Consider the following 11,252-nt stretch of genomic DNA (forward strand, 5'->3'; position numbering starts at 1 on the left):
CACAGGCAGCAGGAATCTTGCTGCAGACCTCTCCAGAGCTTCACCACAGCCTGTACTGTCAGGGGAAGAATGGCTTCCAGAGAGTCTCTGCAGGTTTTGTGCAAGGTCCTCCTGGCTTACAGCTTCCGAACGGCTTTCACGAACACAGCCCAGAGGACCTCTGACTCCTCGGGCTTAGTCTGTATTCTCATGTTAGCCTCCAGCTCTTGATGATCCTCCTGCTTCAGCCTTCTGAGTGCTGGGATTACAAGCATACATTACCACACCTGGCCTGCACTGTAATTTTTTACAAAAGTCTGTGTCATTTTTATAAGCAGGGAGAAAAACTCTTCTCACTTAGAAAACACATGGGACCGTCTGTGTCTCTCAGGGACAGCCGGGTGGAGACGGAGGTGGCTGTGGCTGTGAACTGGGGGGGGGGGGGAGGCAACTGCGATGCCTGAGGACACAGGGTGGCCGAGGTGTAGGAACTGTGCTGTGAGAGGCGTCACAGCTGGGGAGAAGGCCGCCACCACCCCGCCCCGGACCTGTGCTGGCTGTGCCGCCCCTGCCTGGGGACCTGAGGGTGGCTGCCCGCTGGGTTCCGCCCCGGGAAGCTGCCGGGTGAGGTGAGGCTGGCACTCTTCGGGATTGCTGCTTTTCTAGGATGGTCAGAGCTCTTTATTGTCTTTATTTATTTATTTAGGCTTTTCTGAGCCAGTTCAGGCTGGCCTTGAACTCACAATGGAGCCCAGGCTGCCCTGGAACTCTCAGTGATCCTCCTGCCTCAGCCTCCTGACTGCTGGGACAACAGGCATGCACCACTGTGCCCAGCTTGATATAGCCCTTGTCAAGGGGGCCCCCTCCACCCTGTGCCTTCCCAGGTGGTCCCTGCTCACCCCTGCAGCCCAGCCCAGCGGGAGGGGGCACCCCACGGCCTCCTTACTTTTGCAAAGCCCCTAGTAGCCCTATTAACTCTGCTCAACCTGAGCGGCACCCTGCTTCCTGCAGGCCCCAGACTTACACAGGACGGTGGGCGGCGGGGGGGCACAGAAGGGCAAAGAGAGGGAGAGGAAGAGAAGACCCAAGGGGCGGGAAGGCTGCAGGTGAGCCCGAAGTTAGGAAAGCCAGAGCGGACTTTCTTTTTCTCTTTCTCTTTTTTTTTGGTCTCTTTGAGACAGGGTCTCCCTATGCAGTTCAGGCTGGCCTTGAGCCACTTTGTAGCCCAGGCTGGTCTCAAACTCGCAATGATCCTACCAGGGAGGACTTTCAAGGCAGAGGCCCAGAGTTTTATGAAAACCGAGCAGAGGTCATAGTGGCGCACGGGTATAATCCCAGCACTTGGGAAGCTGAGGCAGGAGAATCGCTGCATATTCGAGGCCAGCCTGGACCTATAGTGAGACCCTGTCTCAAAAAACAAGAAACAAGAAGAGTGGGCGGGATAGGATTGGCGCTGTGCTTGGGGTGGGGGTGGGGGTGGGCAGAACTGGGTGGAGGGCCCAATGGGAGGAGGCCTGGCCCTCACGTTGGAGGAGGATGGAGAGGAGGGTGTCAGGCGGAAGAGAGAACCAGACAGAGGCAGAAGAGGCAGCCAAGCCGAGCGTGGACAGAGCCGGATCGAAGTCCGGGCTCAGAAAGGCCACGCCCACACCCACCTTGCGCATGCTCAAGCACGCTCCATAGCGCATCACCCCGCCCCACCCCCACACTCGCTGCAGACGCCGGAGCCCGTACGTGTGCTCACACCTTTGCGCCACCCCACACCACAGACACACGCGTACGACTGCAAGATCCATACACCTGCCAGGTATGGTGGTGCACACTTGAAATCACAGCGCCCTGGGAGGCTGAGGCAGGAGGATCCCAAATTCAAGCCAAGCCTGGGCCTTTTAACAACTCAGCAAGACTCTGTCTAAAAATGATTTGATTTTTTTTTCTTTTTTTTTTTTTTTGAGACCGGGTCTCACTTTGTAATTCAGGCTGGCCTTGAACTCACAGTGATCCTCCTGCCTCAGCCTACCCAGTGCTATGGGAAAACAAGCATGTACCACTATCCCTGGCTGAAAATGAAAAAATTTAGGCAAGTGCTGGGGATGGAGCTCAGTGCAAAGGCCCTGGATTCAAGCCTCAGTATACCAGTACCCCACAAACCCCAAATACACACTCCACAGATCTCACAGGGCTCTGCTGAACATCCGGCCTCTGTTCGGCTGTACTCCTGGTCCACATGCCGCTGTCAATCAGAACCCTAAGGCAGGCCAGCTCAGCCTCACGAAGGGGGTTCTGAATGGGTGCCCGTGGGCCTGGGCAGCCACGTGCCCCAAGGGGCCTGCTGCCGCCACCACTGGGCTCCACCCTGGGTCCTGTACCCTGCCGCACCTTGCCATGCGTGTGTACCTCCCAGGCACCGGGACCCCAGGGGTACAGAGAGCGAGGCCTGGGCCGGCCCCCACTGTCACACTGCATGGGCAGAGCGGCTTCCCGGCCTCTGGAGCTGGAGGCTGCTCTGAGGAAGTTTGAGAATAGCTGAGACTTGTCCTCCGACTGCATGCTCCACCTGCAGGAGGCGCTGGATTCAAACATCCAAAACCAAAGAAGACAACGGAGCCCCTAAATACGAAAACTATTTTTTAAAAGAAAATTAGCCAGGCATGGTGGCTCACACCTGTAATCCCAACCCTCTAGAGGCTGAGGCAGGAGGATCACTGAGATTTCAAGGTCAGCCTGGACTACACAGTGAGATTCTGTCTTAAAACAAGGGGCTGGGGATTTAGCTCAGTGGCACAGTGCCTGCCTGGCAAGCGCAAGGTCGTGAGTTCTATCCCCAGTACGGGGAGGGGAGATAAAAACAAAACACAATACCAACAAACAAACACAACAAACAAGAGAATGCTGTACACAAAAACCAGAAGGATTCCACCTGGAGGCTGGACTGACATCACGTAGACAGGTGCGTGGCATTGCTAAAGTTGTTTTTGTTTTATTTTGGTTTGTTTTGGTTTTTTAGACAAGGTCTTGCTGTGTAGTTCAGGCTGACCTTGAACTATCAGTGATCCTCCTGCCTCAGCCTCCCAAGTGCTGTGATTATAGGCTTGCATCACAATGCCCAGCTTGTTTGGTTTTGGGGGTACAAGGGATTGAACCCAGGGCCTTCACACTGAGCCACACCCCCCAGCCTCTTTTTTTATTTTATTTTGAGACAGTGTCTCTCTAAGTCATTAAATTGCCCAGGCTGGGCTCAAGCTTGCAATCCTCCTGCCTCAGCCTCTCAGAGTGCTGGGATTACAGGCATGTATTGCCATGCCAGGCCACAGCCATTTTTATTTTTTTATTTCAAGACAGGTCTTGTTAAATGACTGGGCTGGCTTAGAACTTACAGTCCTCCTGCCTCAGCCTCCAAAGTTAGTATCCTTCTGTTTTTTTGAGCTGGGTGGAATGTCCACTGTGCAATTTTTTTTTTTTCCTTTTTGAGACAGGGTTTTGCTATGCAGCTCAGGCTGGACTTGAACTCACTTTGTAGCCCAGGTGGGCCTTGAACTCACAGTGATCCTCCTGCCTCAGCCTCCCGAGTGCTGGGATTACAGGCGTGCGCCACCACCCCTGGCTCCATTGCGCAATATAATACGACATAGCAGCGGCCACGCTTAGACCAGGGAAGAGACATTACCTCGAACCAGAGGTCACGAGGAATCCAATTCCGTACATCGGATGTCCTGTCACGATGAATAAAAATAAAGTCCTCTGGGCTTGCCCTAGTTCTGCTTATTTTTGCACTTCCTCCCACAGGGGTGCGGGGGTCAGTGCAACCCTGCTCTTGGCAATCGGGGGCGGAAGTGCCGTGGGGGCTGAGGCCATATCTGGCTCGGCCTGGCTGTCGATAGGCTGCCTGTGGTGAGGGTTTCCAAGAAGTAGCAGCAGTTGAAGAAGCTGAGCAATATTTACAAGAAATGGCCTCGCCCCTCCCAGCCCCGCCTGGGCCGCTCCCGCCTTCCAAGCCCGGGTGGAAGGGTGGGGTGCGGAGTTGGAGGCAGCAGGGAGCGTCCTATGGACACCGGTGCTCACCTGACCCTGGCAGCTAGAGGTGGGCACGCTGCCCTCCGGGTCCTGGGCCCGGGATCGAGGGCCAGGGGCTGAGCCACGTGGACAGCAGGTGTCCCGTATCAGCTTGCACAGGGCCCTGGATTCCATCCCCAACGCTCCGGAAGCAAACACACATGCCACAAGGACGCTCAGGACAGCAGAGTGGTCCTGCATGCCGACTCCCTGGGTCCGAACTCTGACACGGCCACTTATTCTTTCTGATTTTTTGCAACGGGGTCTCCCTATGTAGCGCACGTTGGCCTTGAGATCAAGGCGATCTTCCTGCCTCAGCTTCCCCACTGCTGGGATGACATTAGAAACCACCTCTCCCAGCAGAGTCTCAAGAAGTACCTTAGACAAACCAAATTCTGCCCTGGCTACTTGTTTGTTTGTTTGTTTTTTTGTCTTTTTTTAAAGACTGGGTCTCACTATGCAGTTCAGGCTGGCCTTGAGCTCACTTTGTAGCCCCGCCTGGTCTCCAACCCTCAGTGATCCTCCTGCCTCAGCCTCCCGAGTGCTGGGATTACACGTGTGCACCACCACGCCTGGCCTGGCCACTTCTTAACATGTAACCTTGGACAGGATTCTTATCTGTGCTCTGTTATAAAGAACAAGACAGACTCAAATAAAAGAAAATAAAGAACAAGAAAAACACTTTCATCTTTTTTGCGGCGGGGGGGGGAACAGGGCCTGGCTATATAGCCCAGGCTGGCCTGAAAGTCGTGAGGATCCTCCTGCCTCAGCCTCCCAAGTGTTGGGATTATAGGCATTACAGGCACGCAGCCCTACACCCAGCTCGCCATCATCTTTGCTGCCTACTTTAGGCCATGAAGCATCGCCAGAGTAACGGGGGAGACTCCTCTCCCTGAGCAGAAGCCTCCCTCACAGAGCTGGGAACACTGCCACATCCAGAAACTCCTTTCTTCCAACTCTACTGCACACTGGGCATCCATGAGGAAGAGCATCTGTCCATGCAACACATCCGCTGCTTAACCTCCTCTTCCTGGTAGCCAGACCCAGGAGCACAAGCTCTTAGTCTCAGGGTGGGGTAAACTGCCCACAATCTAAATCCAGAGCAGATTCCCAAACTGATGTTCCCAGCCAGGCGTGGTGATCCCAGCACTCAGGAGACTGGGGCAGGAGGATCCTGGTTAGTTCCAGGCCAGCCTGGGCTACATCAAGAGACCCTATCTTAAAAAAACACCGCAAAAAGTCCTGGGTGTGGTAGCGCACGCCTGTAATCCCAGCACTTGAGAGGGAGGCTGAGGCAGGAGGATTGTTGCAAGTTGAAGACCAGCTTGGGCTACAAAGTGAGCTCAAGTCCATCCTGAATGTCACAGTGAGACCCTGTCTCAAAAAGACAAGAAAAAAAAAAAGCAAACTCACTTCAAGGGAGAGGGTGAGGCATTTCCTGATTTCATTAGAAGTTTGGAGCAACTTTTAATTGTTCAAGTGCAGCGCTACTGGAAAGGATGAGGCAAGCAGGGTGCAGACTCCATGAGGTTGGCAGTGGCAGGGGAGGAGGGGAAGGGTCAGGGGAACCTCGGGAAGCCACCCCAGGACCGAGAAGTCCTTCCTTCCTCTGCACATCCCGGGAGAAGGTGCAGACTGCAGCTGATGCTTAGACACAATGTATTTACTAAGATGTAACATTGCTCCTGGAGGCCTCCGCCACCCAGCCGAGCTAGACTAACTCACAAAATGGACCACTGGCTGGAGACACGAGGGACCAAGGACAAGGAAATGGTCGGGTGTGGTGGCGTACCCCTATCATCCTAGCATTCGGGAGGCTGAGGCAGGAGGATCACTGCGAGGATCATGGCGAGTTGGAAACCAGGCGGGGCTACAAAGTGAGCTCAAGGCCAGCCTGAACTGCATAGCGAGACCCTGTCTCAAAAAGACAAAACAAAGAAAAAGGGAACAGGGGCGCTGGCACCTTCAGCTCTGCTCAGTGTAGGCTTTAGCCAGCACCCCGGAGCCCGTGCGCTCCCACTGGATTGTTAATGACCAGACCTCAAGGGCAGTAAGGAGGGAACCAGACCCAGGAACTAAGGAATAAGGTGTAGTGTTTTCAGTAACGCTTAAAAGGTTTTATTTTAGAGGACGGAGTGGGAGGTCTTACTGTTAATCAAGGTCAGTTTTGAAGACAGGCTCTGTGTAGTTGGGGCTGGCCTCAAAGTCAAGATGATACTGCCTCAGCCTCCTGGGCACTGGGATTACAGGTGTGTACCACCCCTCACCGGGCCCGTAGCGTGTGCCGGTGCCACACCAGGCTTTGAAATGCTTTACTAGTGGCAGGCTACTGCAAACAAACTCCTAATGTAACTTGAGCAACATGCATGCTACCCCTAGGTCAGCCCCAGGGAAGGAATTCTCTGCAGCAACAGTTCTCTGGAGGTAGTTGGTCAGATACAGGACCTCTCCTGCCCACGTCACCCTGCCCTTAGCCCTCTGCTACTCATTTACCCAGCAAAGGAGACCCCCGCTGCACCGCCAGGGAACTCAGACTAGCCTCTTTCTCTAACTCCAGACTCAGCCCCCTGTCAGGGACGGCCCAGTAAATCCACAGGAGTTAGCAGGCGCCTCTGCATGGACAACTAGGACCACAAGTTAAGACAAAAGGTTTTTATTCAAAAAATGCCAAGTATAAAAAAAAAATAATAAGATCTCTTTTATTCCCCTGTACAGTATTTCACTCAAGATAAAACCAGCAGGCCACATGCTGCTCGAAACACAGCCCCAGGGAGGACCCGCAAGGCACACACCGTCCAGAGCCGCGTCCCGACCTCCGTCCTATGTACAAGAGCGACACCCACACCCTGCACCCCAGAAGCTGGGGAGCCGCAGCGGCTGTCCCGCCTGGGTCCCGTCACCCTACACACGGCAAGCGTCCCTCCCCAACAGGTCCCCAAGTCAGAGGAGGAAAGGAGGAAAAAAAAAAACCAACCCCCAAAATCCTAGAACAGCAGTTGTGGAAGCTCAGAGCAGGAAGGGAACCAAATAAATAAATAAATAAATACATAACGTTGACCTCCAGGTTCGAATGATCATCTTTCCAAAAACAGAAAATGAAACAAACAAAAAAAAAACAGGTAAAATAACTTAAAGGTAAAATTAAAAAAAAAAAATTAGATCAACTCTAATCCTTTTGTATACTACCATGCCAACTGTACACACATTTACAGCTTTCCCGTTTGCATTGTTCGTGCATTGTGTGTGTGTGTGTATGTGTGCGTGTGTGTGTGTGTGTGTGTATGCGAGGTCCTGGCTTGGAAACAGGTTAAGTAAAAACCAAAGAGGAAGACGGGTTCACTGGAGTTTTACTACAGGAGGCAGAAAGAAGGGCGGGCGGCTCAGCAACGGGCCCGCGGCCTCTCCCTTGGCACCTTTCATAGGAAGGAGGGGCGGGAACAGGGGACCCAACCCAGGCAGATTTTTGGGGAAGCAGCAGATAAAAGAGGCAAGTTCAAGTATTTCTCCCAGCACAGCCGGAGTCCCCACAGAAGGCACTCAGAACAGTCGGAGGAGGTGACAGGGACTTCACGTGACGCTAGTCCTACCCCACCCCAGCCCGTCCCCCACCCGACCCGCCTTGAGTTCAGCAGACAGGGACAGCGTCGCAACAGGGTCCCCACCCCCAGCACGGTTTCCCAGCAGCCCAGCAGGGCCCAGGAAGGCGCATCTATGCAGGGGCTGAGCCTGGGGCCCCCGTCCCCGCCAGGAGGGGACACAGGGCCCTGGGGTCTGGAATGAGTTGTGAATTGTTCCTGTGTCAAGCACTGTCCTGCTCGGCCAGACGGCCAAGTGTCGCTGGGAGTCAGGAGCTGGACACTGGGGCCTCCCTCCCTGGAGGGTCTGGCAGGGAGCGGAGGACCTGGTCGCCGGAGGTCGCTATTTGCTGGTCCCCGGCGACAGGCTGTGCAGGTGGATCTCGGCGGTCTCCTGGGGCAGGAGGGCATCCTGCATCCACGGGTGGTTCTGGATTTCCTCGAAGGACGGCCGGTCAGATGGCCTCAGGGACAGGCACCAGCGGATCAGGTGCTGACACTCTGCGGGAGGCAGGATGACACCCGTTAAGCTCCGTTCCGGCGCCTGCAGGTGCTCCTAACCCGGACAGGAATGCACTAAACCCGGCTCTCGGCAGACTCTGGCTAGAAAGCGGCTCCTCCCTTACAAGCTGTGGTTTCCAAACTTCAATAGGCAGAGCCATTCCCACGACACCCACTCACAGAAGTAAGACGGTGATGACAGGGACCGAGATCACCACCGAGAACAACAAGGTGACTCAATTCGCCCCCAACTTACAAACGAGCTCACCGCCTGGCATGAGCTCACCGGGACCACAACACAGAGAAGGGAGGAGGGAAGAAAACCCGTGATTCCTTTACACTCTGGCTGTTTCATGCCCGCAGGTGGTCCAGGGATCAAACCCAGAGCCTTCCCACTGAGCTACAATGCCAGCCTCTCCCCCTTTGTCTCAGACAGGATCTTGCTAAATTTAAACTGTCCAGGCTGGACTTAACCCTGGACTCCCCTGCCTCAGCCTCCCAGAGTATTGGAACTTAAAACGGGAATACAGCTCAGGGGGAGAGCACTTGTCTCCTATGCAGAGAGGAACACTGGGGTCTGAGTCTCCAGATCAAAAATTGAACTTTTCAGAGAACAGACTGTGTTTTTTGTTGGGGTGTTTCTTTTTTTTTGGGGGGGGGGTCTTTTTGAGACAGGGTTTCGCTATGCAGTTTGGGCTGGCCTTGAGCTCACTTTGTAGCCCAGGCCTCGAACTCCAACAATCCTCCTGCCTCAGCCTCCCAAGTGCTGGGATTACAGGAGTGTGCCACCATGCCCACGCCCTGGCCCGACCGTCTTAATATGCTCGACCTCTGACCTCCTAAGGAATCTCAAACACACGTGACCACCGGGCCGGTGCAAGAGTAAATCTGGGGCCCATAAATTCTAAGCCACAGGTCCGGGCTGTGAGGCCTGGGGAAGTCACCTGAGGAGACCCGCTGCCGGAAGAAGACCTGGCCCCGGATGATTTCCTCGTCGTGCTCGAAAGGGATGTCTCCGCACACCATGTCGTAGAGCAGGATCCCCAAGGACCACACGGCCGCCGACCTGCCGTGGTAGCGATGGTAGCGGATCCACTCGGGAGGGCTGTACACCCGCGTCCCTGCACGGAGGGGACAGAACAGAGACAAGGCTCAGCCTACGCCGACCCCGAAGGCTGTGTGCCCAGCGGCAAGACTTTCTTTCAAAAACAAAAAAGCACCCACTCCCTTCTCTCAGGAGGCGGGAGAACTCCTGATTATTGCCTCCTGGGCTAGGAGGAAAGTGGAGAAGTAGTTTCTGGCTTCTTCCCAACCCAAAGCAGTACCCACCCCTCCCGGCTCAAACCCTGAACTAAAAATCCTTACAAACCAGTCCAAGAAACAAACAGGGCTGGCCGCAGCCCCAGTCTGAGGCCGCCCGCAGACCATCCTCCAACCCTGCCTCCCCCTCGCTGCCTTGGGGCCAGGTGAGATTCTCATCGCAGATGGCATCCGGGCAAGGATCCTGGCACGACATCCTAAGCCAGGGTGCCGGTGCCCTCTGGGAGGCTTTCCTCCCCACCCTCTAGAACCCGGGCGGACACCCACACCCTTTCCTCCCCAGACTGGAAAGGTATCTCGAGCTGCAGGGCTGGTTTCACGGACCACGTGACTCCTGTTTACAAACTTTGGGTAGTAAAAAAAAAAAAAAAAAAGAGAGGTAATCCCGAGGGCGGTCACCAGGGGGCAGCAAAGACTTGAAGGAAATTTAAAAAAAAAAAAAAAAAACAAACCTGGGAGGGCCCGGCCAGCCATTAACTGTGAAATACAAAAAATGCAGCCCAGCCCAGCGTCTTCCAAGGGCAAATAAACACAAACCACAAGCCCGAGTCACAAGTTTTGAAAGGCTGTCGTTTGTGAGAGTAAGCCACTCCGAGGATGACCCACCCTCCCGCTTTGATCTAGGGCTCTCCTGCCTTCTGTTCTGAAGGAAGCCGCTCCAAGCCCCTCCCTAAGCAAGATAGGTTTTCACCCTCCCTGCGAGACTCCCAACTAATTCTCAAAGCAGCAACAGATCTGATTTCACAACAATCCACTCCTGAGTCCCCGGCCCCACGACACCGAAAGAAAAAGGAAAATTTTACTTAGTGAAACCATTTTTCAGAACCCTCACCCTAGATCAAAGGGGTCAAACAGGAAAACTAAACTCCCTTATAAACCAAAACAGAAATTAACAAAAATCCCCATCAGCGCCGCCTCTCCTCTCTCTCCTCCCACCCGCCATCGCTTTCCCAGACGGGAAAGTGGGTCAGACTTTGGAAATCTGGGCTACGGCCCGTGGCCCACAAGCTCTTATTCATCGGGAAAGCTTGGAACCCACTGAATTCCACTGAAAAAAAATTCAATCATGCCAGAAGCATTACAGGTTCAGCTGGCCTGGAATCCCCGGCACAGCCGGGAAGCTCTGCTACGCCCCACCCCGGCCAGCGCCAAGCCCGGAGGCCCAGTGACCTTTACAAAGGCCCGGCTGGTGAAGCTTCGGGGCCAGGCCAGGTCACCTAGGCAGCACCCCGGGGGCAGCTCACCATCGAAGTCCGTGTAGACTGTGTCCTTGAGCAGCGCCCCCGACCCGAAGTCGATGAGCTTGAGCTCGCCGCGGCTGAGGTCGATGAGGATGTTCTCGTCCTTGATGTCGCGGTGCAGCACCCCGCAGTCGTGGCAGTGGCGCACGGCCTCCAGCACCTGCCCGAAGAAGCTGCGCGCCAGCTCCTCCTGGAGGGCCCCCCTTTCCGTGATGAAGTCGAAGAGGTCTTGCACCGGCTCGGGCCTCTCCAGGATCAGCACGAAACTGTCGGGCCTCTCGAACCAGTCCAGGAGCCTGATGACGCCGGAGAAGCCCGAGCTGACCTTCTTCAGCAGGACCACTTCCATGGGCACCCGGGTGCCATTGGGCTGCGGGGACCGAGGAGGGGAGCGGTGAGCGGGGACGCAGGAGACGGCGAGGCGCGCGCGCTCCCCCCAGGCCACCCACCCAGCCCCGCGCCATCCGGGTGGTCGCGCGCCCCGGTGCTCACCAGCTCGCCCCAGTCAGAGATCCGGTCCTTCTCCACGTGCTTGATGGCCACCTGCAACCCCCAAGAGCACAGCGTCCTTAGACGCCCGCAC

At 55.2% G+C, this 11,252-nt stretch overlaps 1 protein-coding gene across 1 annotated transcript; it reads right to left on the reverse strand.

The window, feature by feature from the left end:
* Positions 1 to 6,669: 6,669 nt before the first annotated feature.
* Pim1 (Pim-1 proto-oncogene, serine/threonine kinase) lies at positions 6,670 to 11,212 on the reverse strand (the record flags this gene model as incomplete). Its single annotated transcript, XM_013517117.1, is given in 4 exon segments — positions 6,670 to 8,108; positions 9,053 to 9,229; positions 10,673 to 11,039; positions 11,162 to 11,212. Coding segments are annotated over 3 exon segments (681 nt in total). The 3' UTR covers positions 6,670 to 7,950.
* Between the last annotated feature and the right edge of the window lie 40 nt (positions 11,213 to 11,252).

This window comes from Chinchilla lanigera, unplaced genomic scaffold, assembly GCF_000276665.1.
Source record: "Chinchilla lanigera isolate Chin_1 unplaced genomic scaffold, ChiLan1.0 scaffold00036, whole genome shotgun sequence".
NCBI lineage: Eukaryota > Metazoa > Chordata > Mammalia > Rodentia > Chinchillidae > Chinchilla > Chinchilla lanigera.